This window comes from Zootoca vivipara, chromosome Z1 (genome assembly GCF_965207765.1).
Source record: "Zootoca vivipara chromosome Z1, rZooViv2.hap1.1, whole genome shotgun sequence".
Classification (NCBI taxonomy): domain Eukaryota; kingdom Metazoa; phylum Chordata; class Lepidosauria; order Squamata; family Lacertidae; genus Zootoca; species Zootoca vivipara.
The window spans coordinates 62262676-62287089 of NC_142583.1; the positions used below are offsets into that span (position 1 = coordinate 62262676).

Below are 24414 nucleotides of genomic sequence, written 5' to 3' on the forward strand. Positions count from 1 at the left end.
CCACGAACTGAGCCGCCCGCTCGGCGAGTCCCTGTGCGCTGCGCTATATCGGCACAGCACGGCGTGGGGAGTCACTTCCGCGGTGCCGGAAATTGCGTCTGCGCAAACGCTGGAAATCGCGGGCATGCACGTGCGCGATCCGGCCCACAGAGGTATCTCTGCTGGAGTGAACCAACCCGGGTGAGGTAAACCTTGCCGACCCCTGACATAGTTAAACTATGGAACTCTGTGCCACAGGAGGCAGTAGTAACCACTGGCGTGGATGGCTTGGAAAGAGGACTGAACAAATTCATGGAGGATAATATCAATGGCTTACTAGTCATGATGGCTATGCTCTCCAAACACTGTACGATTCCAAATGCTGGTTTGCTGGAAAACATAGGAGGGAGTTTGCTTTTATGCTCGGGTCCTGCTTGGGGGTTTACTACAGGCATCTGGGTCGCGGTTGCAAAAACAGGGTGCTGGACTAGATGGGCCACTGGCCTCATTCAGCAGGCTTTTCATTCGTTCTTTGGAACCGGAAAATTATATCACAGATATGGCCAATAGACGGGTTTCCGAAGCTTCAGTCCAGCTGTGCTGATGTGACTTTCCTCGTTCCTCTAGAAAAACCGTCTTCCTACCAAGAGGCTTTGAGGCTGGTAAATCAAAATAAGCAGCTAAAACGGCCAGCGACCTCTACGATAAATATGTAAGAGAGTTCAGAAGGTAAACATCTCCTTTGGAGAACTAGGCTAGGTGCCTACTTGTTGCAAAGTTCAATCTAAATAAAAATGATAGCAATAGGCAGGGTTTCACATCTCGTATTAATGCATTGCATAATTATGTGACAGATGAACGCGGGTAACTATTGCATCAGGCAGACTAAAGAAGTGGTTTTTAGTATTGAGGGTGTGGATAGTGGAAGTTACATACCGTACCCAGGATATGGGCCCAGCCTTGATTACATTCATTTTATCCACTGCGTTATAGCAAGTCCTTCTATAGTAAGTCCCAGCCGACAGGATTGCGACCCAAACTGCCCCACTGAGAAACATGTGAGAGGGAGCAGCATTTTCAGGGGAATTCAAAGATTTGCAAATCTACCCCCCCCCCCCAAAAAAAACCCCACCAACTAAGCAGACAACCCACCCACCCCTGCAGCTCAAAAATAAAATAAAATCCTGGTGTGGCTTAGGCATGTTCAGTAGTCGCGGAATATTGAATGGTGAGAATCCTCTGCAAACATGATAAGTAAAGCAGTTAATAAACCATATAATAATAATAATAATTTTTATTTATACCCCGCCCTTCCCAGTCAAGACCGGGCTCAGGGCGGCTAACAACAAATAATATCAACACAAGTATAAAAGAAACAATTCAGTTAAAACGCAGATTAATACAATGTTAAAATTCCATTTTAAAATTAAAAATCTACAAATAAGATAAAACCATTATGAAATATGAAGAATACATGCACTCCAAATAATCCTGAAACTGTAGTTTGTTAAGGGAATGGTAGCTCTGTGAGGGATAAACTATAGTTCTTCTTTGGGAAAGTCTCGTGCTTTAAATATATGGTATTTTTATGTATCCGATATTTGTAGTATAGGCAGACTCCCCTGGACAATGGAGTGCCCATTCTCAGGGCAGGAGAGAGGAGAAAATGTAATTTTATACCAGCTCCCTTTTCAAGGTCACAGAAATATGCTCCGATCTAGTGAGCCATCAGTATTCCTATGTGTTCCTCGCTGTGCTTGTGTGCACTAACGCATTTCAAGGCCCCACATCTTTGTCAGGGGAAACCACCTTGCCTTGCAGATATTTATCCGCGGTGGCTCAGGTTTCACTTATTTAAACAGCTCTGCTGTTTGTCAAAGGCAGTCAAAGCTTTCTATCAATCAAGGGAAGGGAAGGGAAAGGTATTTTGAGGGATATGAAATAATAGCAGGAAACAAAAGGAAATGACCTCAGTTGAAAGCAGGTTTTATTTCTGCATCAAGATATGAAGTTGTATGATCCTCAAGATCACAGATAGGTCCAGTGCTTTGGGGGGGGGGGCATACCCCTAAACATTTTGTGAATCTAGGTTTGGCCTCATTGAAGAGCAGTATTTCAATATGAGTAAGAAAATGAGAGTACCCCTGAACATTGTTTTAGGGGAGAAAGCACTGGATAGGTCTAACCTGCACTTAAGGCATGTGCCACAACCAGATTCACATCTGCACTATATATTTAAAGCAGTATTGTAACACTTTATAATATATAATAATAATTTATTATTTATACCCCGCCCATTTGGCTGGGTTTCCCCAGCCACTCTGGGCGGCTCCTAACTGAATATTAAAAACACAATACAGCATCAAACATTAAAAACTTCCCTAAACAGGGCTGCCTTCGGATGTCCTTTAAAAGTAAAATAGTTGCTGATTGCCTTGACATCTGCTGGGAGCGCGTTCCACAGGTCAGGTGCCACTACCGAGAAGGCCCTCTGCCTTTAAGCAGTTATAGCTTCCCCCAAAGAATCCTGGGAACTGAAGTTTAAGGACGGTGAGTTTGGTTAGTAGACCCCTATTCCCCTCACTGAGCTACAATTCCTAGAGTGCATGGGCGTAGCCAGGATTTTTGTTGGGGGGGCAGGCCTTTTGTTGGGCGGAAGACCCTCAGTTTGCTATGTATTTTTATTGGTTTTTATTGATGGGGGCAGCTGCCCCTCCCTGCCCCCCCTTGGCTACACCCATGCTAGAGTGTCTTAGGGGGGGAATTGTATTGTTAAACCACTGCCCAGGCTTGCACCCTGAGGTCACTTTGGTTCTGCTAATGCAGCAGTTTCACTTTGCCACCAGAGGCACGCACCATTGTCTCTCAAGACAAGGCTGATGTCAACAATAAGAACTGGAGCTGAACAAGGGGAATGGAGATCTCTCGGCACCCTTAGCAAACTACAGTTCCCAGGATTCTTTGGGGGAAAGCCATGATTCTTAAAAGTGGTATGGTACTACAGTACTGTACTTTAAATGTATAGTGGAGGTGGGGCCCAGGAGAAGTTTTTTGGCAGCATGTGTCAATTATGCTGGGTCGTAAACAACCAAACATACAAAGGACGACAACTGCAGAACTGCATAGCCCATCAGAGAACACACTACCCCTGCAAAGAATATGCCACTCTGCTTGGTTGCTTCATCTTCTTCTTTGGCGATCACTCGTAGCCGAGTAAGATTGTCTTCCATAAACACGGTTTTAACAATGAGTCCGTAAGTGACTGTGGAGGCCAATTCTGGATCCACACGTCCTTCCACAGTGGGGACATAGGTTTCCAGGTGGGAGTTGATCACGGTGTGGATTTGCCAAACCTGCCTTCCTCTTAGCACGTTTCTCCCTTGCATCCTGAGTTCGAGTGTATTCAAAGCCCATGACACCTTTGGTAAAGGCTGTTCTCCAACTGGAGCGCTTGCAGGCCAAAATTGTTGGTGTTTATATACATTTTTAAAGATTTGCCTTGAGACAGTCTTTAAACCTCTTTTGTTGACCACCAGCATTGCGTTTTCCATTTTTAAGTTCGGAATAGTTGCTTTGGAAGACGATCACCAGGCATCCGTACAACATGACCAGTCGAAGAATCATTGCTTCAACACTGGTGACCTTTGCTTCTTCCAGTACACTGGTATTAGTTCGTCTGTCTTCCCAAGTGATGTGTAAAAATTTTCGAAGACACCTAAACAACACAACACCCACGACCCCTTGAATAGCTGACTTAACCATTCAATCACCCACAAAATGATCTCTGCTGTTGTACTTCTGACAACATCAGGAGAGTCACATGTTCTCCATTCCTGCACTACAGCAGGCTTAGCATCAACTATCAGGCTTAGTATTTTATCATGCACAGCCCGATCCTATACAGTTAGCTGCACCTGAGCCCATTAAAAATAAATGAATTTAAGCATACCTAGCTCTGCAGAGGATAGAGGCCTCACCTGCTACAATTACTTTTACCGTACATCTTAAATTATTGCTAGCGTCGTCCGCTGCTGATGTTTGTTCCTTTAAAACAGGCACCCCCAAACTCGGCCCTCCAGATGTTTTGGGACTACAACTCCCATCATCCCTAGCTAACAGGACCAGTGGTCAGGGATGATGGAAATTGTAGTCCCAAAACATCTGGAGGGCCGAGTTTGGGGGTGCCTGATTTAAAACATCTCTGTCTTTCTTAAGCTGAGCTCAAGGTGATTACAATTATTACTTATTTCGATTGGATTTTTATGCTCAGGTTGCAAACATGCACTACTTGGGAGTAAGGTCCATTGAACACAGTTCAATTTACATCCAAGTAACATGCAGAGGTTTGCATGCTAAACTGCTTCAGGAAACTTTTATAAAGTGTAAAGGCAGCGTGGAATAAAAAAATTAAAAATCTATTCTAACCTTGTTTGTAGTTATCATTCAGCTATAAAAATGTGCCTAATCATGATCTTTTAATGACACAACTGTTGGCAAACTCTGCCATAAAAGATGCTAAAGGTCACTGTCCACGCACTGTCTGCATTCTCATCATTTAATAACTGGTGGTTAAATTAGGTGAGAGGGAAATGCTGACTCCAAAGAACTGCTATTTCTGAACCTTGGACTGGTGTTGTTTTGTTTTTTAAAAAAGTTCCTACAGGTTTTCTTACAGTGCCTCAGAATCCACCAGCTGTCCAATGAACCCACTGCAGAGTAAAACTGAAATAAATCATACCAGCAGCCTTGTACCCAGCACTGTTTAGGAATTATAAGAAGTACAATAAATGAATGAATGAATGCAGTTTTAAGATCAGTGGGTAAAATCAGTGGTGTTTTGAAAGGTTCATTCCGCCATCTTGATTCAAAATGGCATCCCAAATGTAGATGAAAACCTGCTCCTCATCTCCAGAACATCATGCAAAATTTGGTTACAGTGTTTTAAGAGGTTCCCAGATGCACAGAGAACAAACAGGATTCCAAAATATAAAGCAGATTAGCACTGACATCAAGTTGACAGTACCTTTTTCATGCACATGGCTATAATAAACATACTGGCAGTTTTCAGTTTCAAATTTTATGCTTCTGAAATACTGTCCACACTAGTAGGCAGTGCTTGAGGGTATATATTTATGCCATGAGTTGTTGTCCCTCCCCTCATTTGGCACTTATCCATCCACTATAAGTGCCAGAACCCTGAGGTGTGTCAGATGAATTATTATTATTATTAGAAATGCAGGTTTGTCAACCTGCTATAGTTGCACAACATAGCAGTCAAAAATAATTGGTAACTCTTGAATGATGCTTGGTAACCTCAAACCCAAAGTACAATGGTTAATTCAATAATTGGTTAGGGTTCCTATTAGCTTTTCTGCTTTCAACTATTTGGGAGTGTGCATACCCCCCCCCTTATCTGTATACAGTACACTGAATTATCTACTACAGGGGTCCAAACTAAGGCCCGGGGGCCGGATGTGGCCCAATCACCTTCTAAATCCGGCCCGTGGATGGTTCAGGAATCAGCATGTTTTTACATGAGTAGAATGTGTTCTTTTATTTAAAATGCATCTCTGGGTTATTTGTGGGGCATAGGAATTCATCCCCCCCCCCAAAAAAATATAGTCCGGCCCCCCACAAGGTCTGAGGGACAGTGGACCGGCCCCCTGCTGAAAAAGTTTGCTGACCCCTGATCTACTATTAACACAGGCAAGAAGGATGCTTAAAAAACGGAAAGGAAAACCTTATCCATACTGGGCAGGATTTCTGCTATATAAATTAAAATAGTGCCTAGATACGTTTATTTGTTTTCAGACTACAGTACAGCTCCTTTCATCACTGTGCTGACCACAATTTGGGGGGCGGGGCTTAAATAATTAAATAAATAACAAAATAAAGACGTGCGATACACACACACACACATTCCATATGTTCGCTAATAAAAACCAAATAAATACGTATACATCTCTCTGTGTGTGTGATTCCTTATGTTCATGTGTTAATAAAAACCAACTTAAGACACCTGTAATTCCTTGTTTCTTGCGTGTTATCTTAATAAAAACCAAATAAAGGCTGTGCTTGTGCACAGTATAGTGATTCCTTATGTACACACGCACACGTATCTTTATTTGGTTTTCATCAACGGAGACGGACGGACTATAGTACAGTATAGATCCCTTTAGATCCCTTTCTCTGTGTGCCAGTGGGCGGCCTCTCTCCCTCTGGGCGCCTGATGTCTCCGCCTCCTCCCTCGTCGGGTCTCCAGGGCCGGGCGCGGCCATTGCTCCGCTCGCAGCCGGCCTCGCTTCCTTCCCCGCCGGCCTCGCCCGCCTTCCGCCGCGCGGCTGAACAGGCCCGTTGGGCGCGGATCCGGCCATGGCAGCCGCCGAGAGCACGACGGCCCTCCTCTCGGGCGCCTTCGTGGGCGCGCTGGCTTTCCACCAGGTCAACAGCGGCTCCGACACTGTGCGTAAAAAGATGCCCATCCCCAGCGCCATTACGCATGGAGCGGACGGGGGTGCCTTCGGGTGACCCCGAGGAAGTGCTTTCGCTCCGGCATCTCTTGTCCTTGTTTAATGGGAGCTGGGGGGTTTTGTGCGTAAAAGGGAGCCAGGGCGTGTTGTTGTGGTGTATGTGTTTGTGCAGAGGCCAAGTGGGGGCGCATCTCCTGCCGTGGCTGCCCCTTCCCGCACCAAGTTTCGCTCCTGGTTAAATGTTTGTATGCATGCGTGTATATATGCACGTGTGCATTTCGCACTTTTAGACAGCGACGGAGCTGCAACGCGCGCAGAACCCCCCCCCCCCGCCACTTACTTTGGGAAGAGTTGTCTCGCGTCTCGTGTGATTCCCAAACCCGAGTGCTTTGTGCTCGCAGCCAGCCTGGTGCCCTGCGTGGGTCTCTAACAACAGAGGGACCGTAACCCTCTCTCAGACCCCTCTTAAAAGCACAGATTAAACTGAGCTTCCCCTCATCCCCATGAAAATTTCACGTCTCCATAAAATGCTGCAGTGTGTCTCCACTGTGTCTTGGGCGTGCTTGAGATATATTTCAAATTTCCCTCCTCGCAGATCTCCGGGGTCCTAGTCGTCTGGCACTCCATAGCCACTATTCGCTTGACACAACGTCGCTCAACCTCCTTGCAAAACAGCTGTAATGGATGCTTCATGGACAGGTCACCTGGAAGCATCCATAGTTAGTTTAATGTTAGAATATGCTTCCAAATTTGCTAAAGTTTGGGACTAGTCAGTGGCAGAGGGTGCGATTTGATCTGCTTTTTGAAGGGGGGACAATTCAGGCACAGCCCTTAAATTATGCTGTTTAAAATGAGCATTTTATATTTGACTTCTTTTAGTAATGTTTTCTTTTGAAATTTTGTCTTGTTTTGTTTTGCTAACTTTGTTGCATTAAATATGCATTCTGTAGTTGACCTCCTTTGTAATGTTTTGTTTTGAAATCTAACGTTTTAGATTCCTGCTCATTTTGTTACTTTGGATGTGTATACAATATAGTATTTTACTTTCTTCGGTAATGTTTTATTCGGGGTTGTTTTATTTGATGATTTAATGTAGGTTGCAAATGGCTCTGAGGTATTTTTCTTCAAAATATAAAGTGGTTTAGAAACGAAAATAATATTAAAACAACGACTATACAGCTCCTGCTAGTGGAGTGATGTGTAACTTTGGTGTTTCTTCCATTGCAAAGGAAGGATTCCTCCTTGGGGAGGTGAAAGCTGAAGCCAAGGACATCATTACTGACTCTCAGATGGGTGGTGCTGAAGTTGTGTATACAATTGGTAAGTCAGCTACCAACTGACGCATTTCCTTCGGGGCGGAATGAACATTATGCGGCGCTTGCAAAATATTATTATTAGTGCTTGAGTGTACCAGTATATTTGAATGTGGTGATGGTGCTGAATTGCTTCTGAGCTGCTGTGAAGTCATTCTGTGGGATTCCATGGTGTCTAGCAGCAGGATCTATTTTATACCGCAACTGGTCCTTTCCTCCCCCACAAGGAATAGGGTCATCCCCAGGTTCGTCCTGTGGCTGTGTAGCTCTCTTATTTCTATGCAACTTTTCATAAGGGTCCCTTGACACTCCTATCTCTTCAGAGCAGCAGAAAGAGAATAAACGTGATCAAAGGCCTGCCTACTTTGTTTTGCATTTGTTTTTGCGGAAGAAAAATTATACAGATCTTCAAATTTACTGTACAGTAGGTTGTGTGTCAGTGTACACATGAGAGAAAATACCTATGATGTGTGATTTTGGGGGTATACCCAGCTGTATATTCCTTTTTCAAGGCTCTATAGTCACACGGACCTTTGCTTATCCACTGTTTGAAGTAAATAAATGGAATGTGGGTGAGCATCTTAGGAATTTTATATGGTACATTCTTAATTTTTCTGACATTTAGTTGATTTTAGCCAGGCATCCCCAAACTGCGGCCCTCCAGATGTTTTGGCTTACAATTCCCATGATCCCTAGCTAACAGGACCAGTGGTCGGGGAAGATGGGAATTGTAGTCCAAAAAATCTGGAGAGCCGAAGTTTGGGGATGCCTGATTTTAGCTGTATTTCATCTTAAGTCGCTTTAAGACTTTTTGTTGTATAAAGCGACTAGCAGATGTAATAAATATTAAAATCATTTGAGTATCTTGTAAGGTTGTGACTGAACACAGAATTCAGTTATTGCTGTTAGCAGACCACATTGTGCAGAGATATGCTTAGAGTCCCAGGGGTCCCCAGACTTACCGGGCTTTGGGCCAGTTCCCACCGCGCCGATCGCGCGGCGGGCCGGAGGGCAGGGGAGTGCGCGCCCGTGCAGGCCGGCGGGCGGGGGAGTGCGCGCCTGTGCGCATGCGCACGGGCGCTTACTGGCGTGGCGGCGCGCTTCCAGGTCGGAAAAAGCGCCGGAAATCGTTTGTGTGCATGCGTATGGGCCTCCCCCGCCCCAGAAGTGCACCAGAAATGACCTCTTCTGGGTCGGGAGAGGCCCATACGCATGCGCACAAAGGATTTTCGGCGCTTTTTTCCGACCTGGAAGAGCGCCGCCGTGCTGCGCGACGTAAGAGCGGGCGGCGGCGTGGGTCATCGCGGGCCGGATTGGGAGGCCAATTGGGCCGCATCCGGCCCCCGGGCCGTAGTTTGGGGACCCTGGCTTAGACAATCATTCAGGGGAAAGTAAAATGTCGTTTCATTTTCAGATATACAAAGTCACATTCCATGCTACCAACCCTTCAGGTAAGTGTTGCACCCTATTTCAGAAAGAAATTTGAATTCTGTTTTACACAAGGGGGTGCTAAAACCCTCTCCCTTGCACGAAGCACTTCATGTGATGGATTCAATCAGAGCCTTGGATGGCAACAGAATACAGTATGCATGCCTAAGGAAACTTATTTCGGTGGGGCTTGCTCACAGTTTGCAGCCTAAGTAAGCAAGAGAAGCATGTTTAGAGAGTTCTTTCCCCAATACTTTGACACTACAGAGGTTATACACAGTTGTGTGATCTGAATCAGAACATTGTTTCTCTGGTAATGTGGTCTGGGAACTGTTATAAGGGGAAAAAACTGCTCCTTTTCCCTTACGGGGTATCCAAGAGCCCGTATAGAGTCCTTATGTCAGTTCTCTATCGGTAGGAGAAAATAACAGAGGCCAACCTGAGAATACTGAGAAGCAAAGCAGCTAATAAGTCAGATATTTATTAAACTGTTGCAACAGGGTTCTTACCCCCCACCCCCCACGCAAGGAGGGAGGAGGAACCCAGAACAATGGTGTGCAAGCCCTTATATAGACTTTTGAAATTGCCACCCTATAGCTCAAGACCACCTCCCAGTACATCATACATACATCACAGAAGGGGCAATCTACAGCAGAAATACATCACAGGGGACAGTCTACAGCAGAATCCTTTCTGGCAGGAAACCTGTTAAAGGGTTTATCAGGGGTCAGCAAACTTTTTCAGCAGGGGGCCGGTCCACTGTCCCTCAGACCTTGTGGGGGGCCAGACTATATTTTGGAAAAGAAAAAAAGAACGAATTCCTATGCCCCACAAATAACCCAGAGATGCATTTTAAATAAAAGGACACATTCTACTCATGTAAAAATACACTGATTCCGAAGGCGATTGGGCCGGATCTGGCCCCCCTGGGCCTTAGTTTGCCTACCCATGGTTTACCTAGTCCTAGACAGCCTGGCCATTTTTTGTGATGATAAATACTTAATTCCTGAGTCCAGGTCACAGGCTCACCCTATTCATATCCAAATGTGCCCTTAAGGCAGGATTTGTGAGCACAGAGGCCATGGAGAAGGCTTTTCCCATTTCCATTCAAACTGCAAAGGAATATTTGTGGTCACTGAAATTAGTCAAAATGGCTTTAGGACTGTTTTCCTGTACTGTTTCAGACGTGGTTCATATATTTATGTATGTGTTTGCCTGGTACATTTATTTTATATCTTAGACCTTATAATTCTCATAACAGAACAGTAAGCGTATCTGAGCTGTACTGCTTCAGACTACATGTGAGAATTTGTGTCATGTTACTGAATGCTTCTCCATGTAAGAATATTCCCTGCACATAGCATATTAGGCAGAAGGCTGAGTTTTACCTGATAACCTAGTTTTCTGTGTTGTTGTACAAAGAAGCATTCAGTCATTGGAGTCCTCGCCTGTGGCGCTGCAGCTCAGACAAAGATGAAAACTAAGTCTACTGTACATTTATTTTTGAAGCTAGTGAAGAGATGTGTCAGCAATCCAATGTGCACTGTAAAAGTATGCAGAAATATGTTTCCAATTTTTTTTAACATCTGCCTTACTAAGGAATACGAATCATGGTTTGCTTGACTCTTTTCTGTACTAGCAGTCTGTACTCAGCCAATTAGAAACACATGTAATATGCAAATGACTTGCCTTGCGCCTTCTAAAAATATGGACGCCATTCTGAAAACATTGTTGCTGTTTATCCTTTCGCAGAAATGCATTTATTTATTTATTCATTCATTCATTCATTCAGGGCATTTATTAGTTGCATGTCCTCCATAGGAGTTCAGGGCAATGTACAACCAACATAAATTTAAAAACAAGGATAAATATATATATATATATATATATATATATATATATACAAACTCCAATTTTAACAACTAGTCATTGAATACATATTGGTGCTAGGGCCGTCACACTGCAAAAGCTTGGGTAAATAAATACGTCTTCAATTGATGTTGAACAATACATGTGGAGAGTCAGTAAATCAAACAAACTGATTATTATTTCAGGGTAGAAGATGTTACATGATTTTCTCCATGACTTCCTTCTCTTCCAAAGGCCCAAAGGATTAGATTTCTGTATTTTTATTGAAATTATCATTATACTTTGTGTTTATTTGCTGTATGAACAAATGTGTGAAGCTTAGTAACAAAACAAATGCCACCCTAGGAATGTCTTTGATTCAGCATCTCTGTTGCCCTTGGGATTTCTCTAATCTTTTCCAGCTTTTACAACTCAGCGGGAGAATTGAACGAGCCTCTGCTGGATAATATATTGTCGAGTTGCAAAAAGGTATTTTGCATTTAGAACTAACCTCTTCACAGAACTCAAATGTGTTCATAGAAATGTATGGATAATTTAGATTACTACTATATTCTTGTTTAAATGCATGCATAATATCCTGCAGACTGGTTCTTATTTGACATGTATAGGGATGTTTTACTTTTAAAGTCCCAGTGAGTTCAGTAGGCTTACTTCAAGTAAGTATAAGTGTTCCTAGGACTGCAGCTTTTGACTGCTCTCTCCACGTATTTATTGGCAAAGAAGCTCAATTGAATACAGTGGACCATACTTCAGAGTGAACATACAAACAGTTGCTCTGCCAGTCACATAGTTTTCTCAGCATTTGTCAACTTTTCACATTATGGGCACAAGGTTGTTGTTACCAAAAAGGCATTTTAAGTAAGGCCTACTACCTTGGCTGTTTTTCTGTTGGTGCACTTGCTAGGAGTACAATATAATGCTTGCGTTTTTGAAAGAAGTTTGGAGCTGGGGCGCAGGTGGCGCTGTGCGTTAAACCACAGAGCCTAGGGCTTGCTGATCAGAAGGTCGGCGGTTCGAATCCCTGCGACAGGTGAGCTCCCGTTGCTCGGTCCCAGCTCCTGCCAACCTCAAAGTGCAAGTAGATAAATAGGTACTGCTCCAAGCGGGAAGGTAAACGGCATTTCCGTGTGCTGCTCTGGTTCGCCAGAAGCAGCTTTGTCATGCTGGCCACATGACCTGGAAGCTGTACACCGGCTCCCTCGGCCAATAATGCAAGATGAGCGCTGCAACCCCAGAGTCGTCCTCGACTGGACCTAATGGTCAGGGGTCCCTTTGCCTATTATCTTGGCTGGTGGAAATTCCATTGCCTCTCGGAAGACAAGCTGAGTCTTGGGGAACCCAGGTAAGATCACCTTTTAGCACCAGCAATAGGGTGACTCTCATTCATTATGCAAGAGGTATGAGAACCCTGAATTTTTAAAGAAGCTATATCTAATTTTCAGATTGCCATTTCTTTTCCAGACTGTGGTGGGCTGGTACAAACTCAGGCGTAATACTGACCAGACAATGACGTTCAGAGAGCGACTCCTCCATAGGCATTTACAGTCACACTTGTCAAATCAGGGCCTTGTTTTTCTGTTACTAACATTCAGCGCAACGTCTTCAAATTTATCTACTTACAAATTTGAATATGGCTTACATAAACCGCAAGAAGGGTAAGTATATTTGTTATCCTTTAGTGCACTTCTGCAACTCACTGAAATAGAGCTAATCACTTTCTTGGGTTAATCCCTTTTCCTTTGAAATTTTGTGGAAATCTTGCAATGGAAATGATTTCTTTCTGTTGAAATTTCGCTTTCTTACTCTTGATATCACTGGCTGCAAGCTTACACATAATTAGACTTGTGATAGCTCTACAGAAATGTGCTTGAGAGACCCAACATCACATTAGCACAAAAAGCTTGAGAGCTGATGTGGTGCAAGTGATAGCAAACTGTCACAAAGCATAATACCATATTTACTTGAATCTAATAGGCACCCTTTTTGGCCAAATCATGTTGCAAAAATTAAGGTGTGAATTAGAATAGATGGAGCATTAGAGTCTAGATAATACGGTAATAGCAGTTCCACTAGGCATTGCACACCATCTTTGTAAGTTCCAAGATAACCATGGGATTAGTTTGTGTCTGAGCAGTACTCAATCTTAAAATATTAAAGTTTGCTCAGAAGTAAGTTCCTCTGAGCTCAATAGACTTAACTCCCAGGTAAGAATGTACAAGATTTTTTTTGTAAGGCTGCAAACCTGGGAGTAAATCCCATTGAACTTAGTGGGGCACACAGTGCAATCCTATACAACTCTTCTCAAAAGTAAGTTGTATTATGAATTAATAATGGAATGGTACTATTTTGTGGACTCAGTAAACCTTCCCATTGTAGTTATATTAAATTCTTCTATTTCTCTTTTTCTAAAGTCCCTTTCAGAAAGTTCCTCTTGTTATCGTCAATTTGAGAATGGCAGAAGAGCACGGATACCATACTGTGTCTGGTTCTTGTATTTCTTCTGGCTATTGTAGAGCAGTTGCAAAACACAGGTATGAAAAGGATGTTTTAATTTTTTGCATTGCGTTTTTGGTGACTCCAAATGATTGCCAACTAGCAGCATAGGCGTGTGTTTGCGCGCGCGCGCACACACACACACACACACACAAAAACACATACAAGTGGGAAAATATTACAGTGTGTCTTCATCTCCCCTAATAGGAGTGCTCCTGTTCCAGCTATGGCCTCTTCCTGGATATTACAAATTGGCCCAGTATGCATGTAAAATCAAGCTAAACTATAGTTAAGCCTGAGTGTACAGGTAACCAAAGCAGAAATAGTGACTACTTTGCTCCTTCTTCAGTCCTCATGCTCTTGTGCTACCAGAAGCAAAGCCGTTGTTCGGCATAGTGTTGTAATTAAACCTCAGCCTTGTGGTTTGTCTCCCTCAAACACTGGACAGTAAGCCAAGAAAAAAGCCTTGGCTATCGCTTGCAGCTTGTTAAGTGAGAGAAACCACAAACCCAGGTTCAGGCAGGAGCAAAGTGCTTTCAATTTCTGCTGAAAGTACTTGTGAGCTTGTGCATTTATGTTTATAGTGCCATAAGTGACCCAGGCCACAATGAGGGCCAAGCAAGCCACTTCACCTTCCTCCTTCAGCTTTCCATTTTTCTCTTTCACCAGACACTCAACATTCTGTGCCTGCTTGTATATTATTAGCATGCTCAGCCCTCACTGGACTGTTTTTTGTTTTGTTTGAAATGCTGCTCTTTTTTGGCGGTGTTAAAGTTTCTTTTTTTAATTATTCTGCAAACCTCAGGATTCTCCCCTCTTGTTTCTCAGTGGCTCAATTTCACTGTTGGAAGAAGCAATTAAATAACTGAGGGGAGGAGGGGAGGCTTCAGCCTAGAAAGCTGGACTGCCTGGTGTTTACTAAGGAAAAACATGTACTTGCGTTATTTTAAGAACTGGTGTCACTACATTGGAGTTTGACTTTTAACTTGCTATAAACAAACTTGCCTTATTTTAACCAGCAATTCGATCAGCGAGCATTGTCTCCTAAATGCCATAGTGCTCGAGATTTCCTGCTTATTCCTATAGGCTTTCATGTCAGCTAAGGGACGCGGGTGGCGCTGTGGTCTAAACCACTGAGCCTCTTGGGCTTGCCGATCAGAAGGTCGGTGGTTCGAATCCCTGCTACGGGGTGAGCTCCCGTTGCTCTGTCCCAGCTCCTCCCCACCTAGCAGTTCAAAAGCACGCCAGTGCATGTAGATAAATAGGTTCTGCTGTGGCGAGAAGGTAAACGGCGTTTCTGTGCACTGCTCTGGTTTCACCAGAAGCGGCTTAAGTCATGCTGGCCACATGACCCAGAAAAACTGTCTGCGGACAAACAGCGGCTCCCTCAGCCTGTAAAGTGAGATGAGCGCCGCAACCCCAGAGTCGTCTGCGACTGGACTTAACTGTCAGGGGTCCTTTACCTTTTTTTAAAGGTTGTGTTCAATCATCAATGCCAAAATTTAATTTCAAAATCCACTTGGCATAAAATGGCAGATGGAAATAGTACATTCTAGATTTCCTTTTTTGTATCAAAAGGTCAGAGTTTTTTAATGAAGATGGGTCTCTAAAAGAGGTTCTTAAGACTGCTGAAATGTCTGCTACCTTGCAGGAGGAAATGGAGGTAAGTTACATGCTTTTGGAAAACTTCTCATGCAGCTTTTAACCAGCAATACAAAGTTTGAAATAAGTGTTTGGCAACACTATATATATATATGAATAAATGTTGAAGCAAAATGTCCTGAAGCTGGATGTTGGAAATTGGGGGAAAGTAAACCCCATTAACTTGTGCACCAGTCAGATACAATATTATTGTGGATCCTAACCATGTGTAGGGAAATGAGTGGCATGTGCCAAATCACACTTATTTAGGCTGTATTCCAGAAAAACCTGTTGTTCTGAGGTCACCTGAAAGTTTAATCGCACAACTTTTATTCAGGAAATTAAGTGTTCTGTGACAGCATTATCTAGTCTCCAACAGCACACATAGAGAGTGCCTCAGTTTCATAAGAATAGCTCTGCTGGATCAGGCCAGTGGCCCATTTAGTCCAGTGTCCTGTTCTCACAGTGGCCAACCAGACGTCTGTGGGAAACCAGTAAGCAGAACATGAGTGCAAGAGAAACTCTCCCTTTCTGTGGTTTTCAGCAACTGGTATTCAGAAGCATTGCTACTTCCAACTGCGGAGGTAGAGGATAGCCATCATCAGTTTGCTGTTAATTCGTAAAAAGCTTAATGAAAATGCTTATTGTCTACTGATAAGATGCCAATGAATTCCACAAGGTGTCCATTTTTCTCTCTCTCCTAGAATATAGGCAGTAAAGTAGCGGATACTGAAAGATCAGTAGAGAATCTGCTAGCAGAAGTAGATCAACTGAGACAAGAAGTACGAAGAAAAAAAGAACAGATGCAAACTGCAGGTAACATAAAACACCTAACTTTCTGTTCCATGTCATTAAACTGACAGGGTACGTAATCTACTAGAGCTGAAATAGGAACCCTCATTCCCTTTTAGTGAAAGCTCCTTAGAAATGTAGGAGACAGAAGAATAAGAGTTACAGGTTCCTACTTCAGTACCCGTCCTGGGATCTTAAATTCAGTCTCTTGGTTCCGATTCTAAAACAGGGGTGCGCTTATGAATTGTCACTGGCTTCCCTTTACATTTGGCACCTTCAGTTTACTTGCCAGCCTTTGCTCCTGTAAAAAGAGCTTACATGTTTAATCAAGCAGTAAACCAGACGCTGCTCAGAATTCTACAATGGGAACCAGATCAGGAATAGGCTACGCAATGCCCTACGGCTGTTATTGGACTGCAGCTTTCACCACCCTGACCCCTGGCCATGCTGGCAGGGGTTGGTAATGGTTAGGAATACAACAGTCAATTGGATGGCACCAGGCTGGCTACCTCTAATATACTTACTTGTCTAGAAATGACCTTGATGATACAAAAGCAACGTTCAGCAAATAGTTGAGATATTTAGAATGTATGAGCTGCTATTTCACATATGCTATGGTTGGATGTTTTATTAAGCTGTAGTTTCGCACAAAATGAAAAGGCTTCAGCAAGTCTCAGGCCCCATGCTTTTACCTTTCCTTAACCATAGCTTGTCACGTCATCCAAATCAAGGAACTTGAGGCTTGCCAAAGTCTTAGGACTGCTCATTAAATAGTTACCAGTCAAGCAGCTGCTGTTCTACGCAGTTGGAAGTCTTGTAGGCTGCTGTAGCTGTTATATCAAAAGAAAATACCCTCTGTCTGTTTCAGAAGTTACCCAAACAAAGAAAAGTTACCCAGATGAATCAAAAGAAAATACCTTCCTTTGTCAAGCTTTGCAAAACTTTTTCCCAAATTCTGGACTGCAGTCAAGCAGTGTTACTTTAAAAGGGAGAAAGATTTCTAAGCATTGCTGCAACATTGACCACAACACAAAAATAATGGATTGGTTGACCTTAATGTTCAAAGAAAATAGCTTCCCTGAAGCCGAGACAAAGCAGGTAATTAAGCGAAAGGCTACTGTAACTACAAGTGGACCAAAGCCATTCAAAAGGCTACGATCTTTCAAACTTCGTCGAAATCTATTTCGGGAGGACCAAAAGAACAGTGACCAAGAAACAAACATTGCAACCAGTGACACTGAACCTGATGAGGATGTTACAAAAGAGCCCGAGGAACGCAGTGTGTCTCCAAGTTTTTAATCCCTTTCAGTACAGATAAAGGATTTCTTTTTCCCCAGAAGTTTTTGCCTATATAACTCCATTTGTTCATGGTCTCTGGGGGGAAGTCTTATTTATGAAAATTCATTCATCAAAAATTAAACCAGCATTATCCCCACAATTGGGGGGGAAACAAAATAGTCCAATTTCTTCCTCAGTAGATTTTGTATTCCTTATTTTCCACAGAGATTATCCCTGGTGGAAGACTTCAGCATAAAATGTACTGTACTGATAGTACCATGTTTGTTTTCTCCAAGGCTGGACTAAGAGTGCAATTTGACTTTTATCCACTTGTCCCTCTTTGATTCAGTGGAGACTTCTCTTCTCCCATGTAATTCCAAAGGGTTCACCAGCCCTCTGGAGCAGAAAGGGTCTGCAGAGCAGAAAGTGGTGCACAGGTCTGCAGAGGAAAGGAGGGGGAAATTTCCTCCTTCACTGGATCAGAGACTTCCGTTAGCAGTAGGATACAAAATGGTTATAACCCATTAAGTAACATGCTGTGCTTGAAAGTGAAGCAGCTGAATTGAAGGCTAAACATAGTTTCATGTCAGCCTACAGAAATATGGGCAAGACCTTAATACAAATATTCCATTCATGATACTGCCTTTAATTGTGTTCCACTATTCCATTTTCCACATGGAGCAATATAGTACATATAATATAGCACACAGATGCACCAAGCCTACACCTACCTAGGAGTAAGCCCTATTAGACATAGATACTTGCTTCCAAGTAGGTAGGTATATCATTAGGCATGACAGCATGTGTTTTCTTCTTTATAAAGTTTTTATTTCATTTTATGACAGCATGTTTTCCATCTTGCATACAAAAGTGACAGCCATTTGAAGAATGACATCGTGATAATTAGCACAGAGGAGAAGCGTTCTTCCATTCACATGGCAATACTTTGTACTCTCTATACAGCAGAATTAACAGGATCGTATCTGATGTGTTAAGTGGTTTGCTTATTAAGGATGTACCAGGAATGACTACAAATCAGTTACAAAATCAGCTTTATTAAGTACAGTTAACATAACTCATTCCGGATATTTGATACTACATACTTTAGGGTCGCTGAGGAATGTTGGATCCTTAAATGTAACCGACATAAATCCTGCAACATAATAAAATACAGAAGCTTTAGAAACAAAGCAATTTGCAAAACATCTAAGTAGCTCCATATTTTAAAAAGATGCTCACCCAATTGCCGGGCTCTTTTAATATTTTTTGCAACCTCTCGGTGTTTCTTGATACATAAGCCTGTAAAATCAAAAAATCCTAAAAAGCCACTTCATTTGAAAACATCAAAAGATCAATTTCTATATCAATGCGGATTAAACCTATAAGGGGCTTTTAAAAATATGAGCACTCAAGACTGGTCTCGATTTAAGTTTTAGAAACCAAATTCAATATAATTCAGAATGATGCACAGGTCATAGGTGGCTGGCTATTTAAATAGCCTTAAAATTAATAAGTAGTGAAAAACATTTACTTTAAATATAATACTGCTAAATCTTTCACATACCTGTTATATGCCTTCCAAAAATGTGACCGGAGTATGGCGAAATAAACTGTGATAAAAGCTGTTGAAGGAAGGAAAAAATAGCAAATATTAAGCAACATTTTGACTTCTTTTTTTTTACATATTTGTAGCAAATCTCCACAGTTCATTTAAACATACCAAGCATGCAAAGAAAATTAAGTACTGTGCTGAAATTTCACAAGCAGAAAACATTTTAAAATGTAACTAGTTTCTGGTTTGGTCAGTCTGCAAAGTGGAAATCCAAAGGAAGACCCGAGGATTGGTAGAATAAACCAAAGTAGAGGCCCAGTGCACTTAAGACTGGGTGAGGCTTAACACTGTACCACAGGTATAGAAACTATTTTGTATGCAAGAGAAGAAGTACATGACCCCACAAGATAATCCTGATATAGCCATGGTTAAGAGATCCATTAATGTTATATACTTTATTCCAAATGCAATCCTGTTTCTATGCTTGCTTTCCATCTCCTACTATTGCTCATTAGGTGTAGAATTATTGTACTTACAAGGTGACACCCTATCAACCACATGTGCTGGGCAAGCACAGTACAGTGGTACCTCGACTTACGAACAACTCGACAACTGAATTTTTCGACTTACTAATGGGGCAAATGGCCGCACACTTACTGATTTCTCGACATCCAAACAGAACCCGTGGCGGATTTAGATAGGGTTTTTCGACTTACGAATTTTTAGATGGGGGTTGCTTCGATTTACGAATTTTTCCGTTTCCAATGCATTCCTATGGGAAATCGCGTTTCCAGTGGCACTTTTCGACTCACGAATTTTTTGACCTACGAAGGTACCTTCGGAACGGATTAAATTCGCAAGTCGAGGCACCACTGTATTCTGCATTCCTGCAATTATTCTGCCTCCGCACCTTTAAGTCGAATACTGTACCATGGGAATCTGGCATAGGTCCAAGGCATACTTTGGATTTCCAACATGCAACTGATCTTGTTATATTTTCCTTGCACATATTCCTGAGTGTAGTCTAAAAGAGTGAAACTTAATTTTACATATTTAGTGCCAATGGCATTCACTCCTCGGTGAATGGAGCCACATGAAAGGAACAGAAATGTTGCAAAAGTACTGCCCTGAAGCAGTACTCTTGTAACACGTAGGAGTGTAGACAAGTGAACTAGCATGATCTCCTCTGATAAGCATAAAGGAGGCTTTGCTCAGCGTCCTTTAATACACCTTGACAACAAACACAAATACAGAAGAATTTACCTGTACATTTTTGTAGTCAACAGCTACCCCACACAAGACACACTTTTTAGGAGGTTCCTTATAGGGATTGTCCATTGGCACAGGCTGAAACAGAAATAGTTTTAGCAGAAGTGTCTTACTACTCTTTCTTCTAGTACTGACTGCTTCAAGTGCTGAAGCAGACATGATACTATCATACAGGACAAGTGTCTTCCAACATGTTATCACAAAAATCAGCCCTAGGTCAGACGACTCTAGCACCATTACATATATGGTACATGTCTATTTGGTTGACCCACCAAATGGGGCTTCTAGTTAGAACTGTTCTATAGAATAGACTAAAAAAAGCAAAAGGCTGCTTCTGACCATTTTTTAACTTATCTTAAAATTGCCACATACTTCCTTATATTAAACTTTAAATGTAAAAACAGAATCCATCTTTGATCAATCATCTTCATTGTCTCCCCTCGTATTTATGCACTCAGCCTATAAAATGTTGCTACGTTAACTACATCTCAAATCCTTGTGTACCATCCTAGTACAGGAAAGGCAGGGTAGAAATTTTAGCCATATTTCTGGCACTTTGGTTTACAAGCATTGGCTAGTGTAATTTATACCAGGCTGTGGTCAAACATTTAATATCAGGCAGGCACCTTCACAGTATTCTGTTTGGGGGGTTACTGAAGACATTCATATTCGGACAAGCCCACCCAGATGTTTAGAACATTTGCGTGAGTTTTGATTTGTTTTAGTCTATTATATTGTGGTTTAAACCACCTGCATCTTTTTAATTATGGTTGTAGTTTTTTTATTGTTTTTTCCTTTTTGTAAAACACTTTTAGGGGTTTTTCTACAATCATGATACATATAATTTTTATATAATAATAATAATAATAATAATAATAATAATAATAATAATAATAATAATTTATTATTTATACCCCACCCATCTGGCTGGGTTTCCCCAGCCACTCTTTTTATGAAATAAATAAATAAAATAGGTTGAGAGGCAGTGATTGGCCTAAGATCAACTGGTGAGATTCATAAGAAGGACCTTGCTGGATCAGACCAAGAGACCTTCTAGGCCAGCAGCCTGTTGTCAACCTGATGCCTAAGCCACTTGCGGGACCTGAGCGAGACAACAGTCTCACCACCTGTAAATCCCAGAGACAAGCATTCAGAGCCATACTGCCTCCAACAGGGGAGGCAGAATATAGCCGTTGTGGCTAGCCACCCACAGACAGTCTTAGCCATTCTTCCTTGGTAATTTTGGTACCATTTTCCAACTTGTCACAAAGTTTCTTTTAATTATTTACCAAACAAGTTCTGTATTTGATGCCTCACAGTTTTCAGAGTAAATAAATTGAGATTGTTAATAGTAAACACTGTAATTTTGAAACTCTCGTTTTTACTTCGGCCACCTTCCTACAAAGTGTCTTCTATGTTTACAGTATAGTTGATAATGAGCCTTAAATAAAGTAGAAAAACCTGATGTATGTTCCTATGTATTTTATACTGGCTCCTGTGCAGTTTCACAGCAAAATAAATGCAGTTGGAACACAATTATTTTCTTTTAATCACTATAATCCTATGTTTTGAGTTTGAAAACTTTCACAAATATATAGGCTGACTAGCTGGCCCGACTACACGATGCTGTGGGTTTTTGTGTTAAATGGACCCTTTTCTGTTAAATGGACCTTCAGAGTCTCCCTTTAGAGTCCCCTCACCTGCCCTGTCCCAACCCTGACCCCCCTACTGTTTTCAGTTGGTTGGTGTGGAATTTTGTGATGTCATCTGGCGGCGCAGCTTTGGAGGCAGCAGCGTGTGATCTGCCTTTCTATTGGATGCTGCTGAAGTCTTCAGAGCTTCTGGCGGTGACGTCTAATTTGGGTGCCACTTTTTTGAGTTTAATCCTTTTAGGTGTGAAAGGTGCAGGGTTTTTTTGGGGGGGGGGGGAATTATGCCAGATCCCTCCCTGATGGGCATGGAACGTTGTGGCCAAATTTGTTACATTACGGTTCAGCAGTTATGGAGAAAGGCTGTGACCTCCGCACGCACAATGCCTACATTTTTATATATATAGATTAGAATGTTAACGGTAACACACATTTCTTACCATATCTGCATTACTGGACAACTGTTCACTATATGAACTACACTCCCGTCTCCATGATGCAACTGAAAAAGACATATGTAACACAGCACACTCACAACATGTTTTTAAGTATTCACAAGAAATTTAAAGCTAGCCGTGGTAGCAAAGAATTAATGTTAAAGCACCCAAAGCCGATCTCCCCCTTTAAATACTTTTGTGGAGATTTATCATAACCCAATAGATATGCATTGAAATACCAGCAATGGTTCCCCAACCCCCCCCCCCGGCCAAAAATGCTGATGTTAGCACAGGTTTTGTGTTTATATTTAACATACCTAGTGACCATACATGAGAAAGAGTCCCATGCAGGCAGCTGTATGGAAATCCATGCAGAGGACTGAGCAGGTTGGTAGAGGAGGGACAGATCACACACACTCCTCTTTCAGCCCACTTAATTTCATGCTAGCCTCAAGAGGAAGCAAATTCCCTTCCTCCACAACAAGCACAGAAGCCAAGTAGGCTGGATGAGGTGCAATGTAGTGTTCCTATTGAATTCAGTGAGCCCAGGTAGATGGCATTAAGAGTTGCAGCCTAAGAAGCTGCATTTCCATGTTTGCTGCAGAGAAGAGGCTTCCCCTCCTCTGTGGCCAGCAAACGTGAAAACAACAATAATGCAAGCTAGTAATTTCTGTTGGCTTATTTACAAGCCTGCATTAGAAGGAACCACACAAAGAATACACAGCCTGTAAAAACAATTATATAGCTGGTACATGATCTCCAATATCATTCTGCAAGCAGTACTATACTATTGATTTCAGCTACTTCAAAAAGAGAGAGCACACAGGCTATGGAAAGCTCCCAATCACCAGCTTTGGCAATCCACTACACACAGTTGGATGCAAAGGTGATCAAACGGGGGAAATCCCCCAAACAGTAGATTTTCTAAGTAATTGCATTCACTGCTAAAATGGGTGTGTAACAATGCACACCAAGTAAAAAGAAAGATGGAAAAAGCCCAGCATGCAGTGCATCAGCCACAGTTTTTGCAGATGGTATCTACTAGGCATCAGCAAAAGTCAATGTCATCAACCCATTATTGTGACACAGGCTCTCTCTAAAGGCTTTTGTAAGGTCCAGCACGCACAAGGGAAATATTCCAGACCAAGCCAAATCCAAGTGCAGATTCTAATGAAATCAGCCTCAGTTCCACTCGAACTCTGAAATACAACACTGATTATAAAAAGCTGGGCTGCTTCAGCCCTTGAGCCAATGCATGCATATGTAAGTCTGGACATCTGGCCTCACAATGGGATTATGTAAACCCTTGGACATCTACAAATAGTGCAGTAATGAACAGAATTGTAGAGCTTATGTGTAATGTGGTTCAGGGTTTGCTTGAGGAGCTGCTCTTCCTAAATATATCTGTAAATCATAAGGGATTTAAGCCTAGCTCGAACTACTTACATCTGAAGACAGATGAAGCAGTTATTTTAACACTTCAAAACCGTGCCCACTTATTAACAACAAGCAGGACTTATTCCCTAGCAATAAAAGTGCATAGGTCTTGTGCTGCGCGTTAGTACGTCGTCGTGCATCGAAACACAGCGCCCATTTGTTTATCCAAGCTTAGAGCTCCGAGGTGTGCCTATTATCTGTCTCCCAGCCCGCACAAGCCAGGCCAAGCCTTAGAGAAAGAAGTAAACTCACTCCTTGGTTGGAGCGGGACCTTCCGTTTCCTACCTGCAGCAGAGGAAATAGCGCCCTTCCTTACGCCAGCGAAGAGGCTGAAAACCCGCCCTGAGCCCTTGGCGGCCATCGCCAAGGCAGCCATGTTTTCCGCCTTTCAAGCGTCCGCTGCGGAAAACGCACAGAGCAGCACCTAAATCCTTCCCTCTCGGTACATTTCCTGTCACGTGACACGCATGCGCCACGCCGGGAAGAAGCCGCAAGGGCGCCCCGTTCGAACTGTCAACAAAACACGGTGTCCAATCGCCGCACGGCGTTCTCTCTTTGCCCCTCCCCTCTCTCAACGGTCATTGGGTCGAGATTCCCCCCCCCCCACTTTTCCGTTTCCTGAGTTTCTGCTCAAAGGGGTCATGAACGGAAAGTGACAAAACACCCCGCACGTGCCTTTAATCACACACACATATCCCTCACAGCCTTTACCTATGTAGAGGATTTTAAACTGCAACTGCCCTGTTTCAAATTACAACTGCCCTCCGCTGGGGCTGATGGGAGTTGTAGTCCAAGAGGGCACTGGTG

At 42.6% G+C, this 24414-nt stretch overlaps 2 protein-coding genes across 10 annotated transcripts; one reads left to right on the forward strand and one right to left on the reverse strand.

Moving 5' to 3' along the window:
- The first annotated feature begins 611 nt into the window (after positions 1-611).
- Positions 612-17440, forward strand: ABRAXAS1 (abraxas 1, BRCA1 A complex subunit). Of its 4 annotated transcripts, none has more exons than XM_088660579.1 (9): positions 612-708; positions 7679-7769; positions 9177-9213; positions 11461-11527; positions 12521-12714; positions 13471-13590; positions 15131-15215; positions 15898-16009; positions 16854-17440. In XM_088660579.1, exons 2-9 carry the CDS (start codon positions 7739-7741, stop codon positions 17282-17284), a joined length of 1077 nt encoding a protein of 358 aa, XP_088516705.1. In that variant the 5' UTR covers positions 612-708; positions 7679-7738; the 3' UTR covers positions 17285-17440. The 4 variants fall into 4 exon arrangements, with proteins under 4 accessions (XP_088516705.1, XP_034967741.1, XP_034967742.1 ...); XM_035111850.3 differs by lacking the exon at positions 612-708 and adding an exon at positions 6240-6441; XM_035111851.3 differs by lacking the exon at positions 612-708 and adding an exon at positions 6240-6441 and having other exon boundaries at positions 7683-7769.
- Positions 17441-18069: 629 nt separating this feature from the next.
- On the reverse strand, positions 18070-23993 carry MRPS18C (mitochondrial ribosomal protein S18C). Of its 6 annotated transcripts, none has more exons than XM_035111856.3 (6): positions 23893-23993; positions 22174-22235; positions 20079-20162; positions 18828-18885; positions 18503-18562; positions 18070-18416 (listed from the first exon to the last, which is right to left on the reverse strand). In XM_035111856.3, the coding sequence occupies exons 1-6, from the start codon at positions 23981-23983 to the stop codon at positions 18340-18342; spliced, it is 432 nt and encodes a 143-aa protein (XP_034967747.1). In that variant the 5' UTR covers positions 23984-23993; the 3' UTR covers positions 18070-18339. The 6 variants fall into 6 exon arrangements, with proteins under 6 accessions (XP_034967747.1, XP_034967746.1, XP_088516708.1 ...); XM_035111855.3 differs by having other exon boundaries at positions 23860-23993; XM_088660582.1 differs by lacking the exon at positions 20079-20162.
- Positions 23994-24414: the final 421 nt, after the last annotated feature.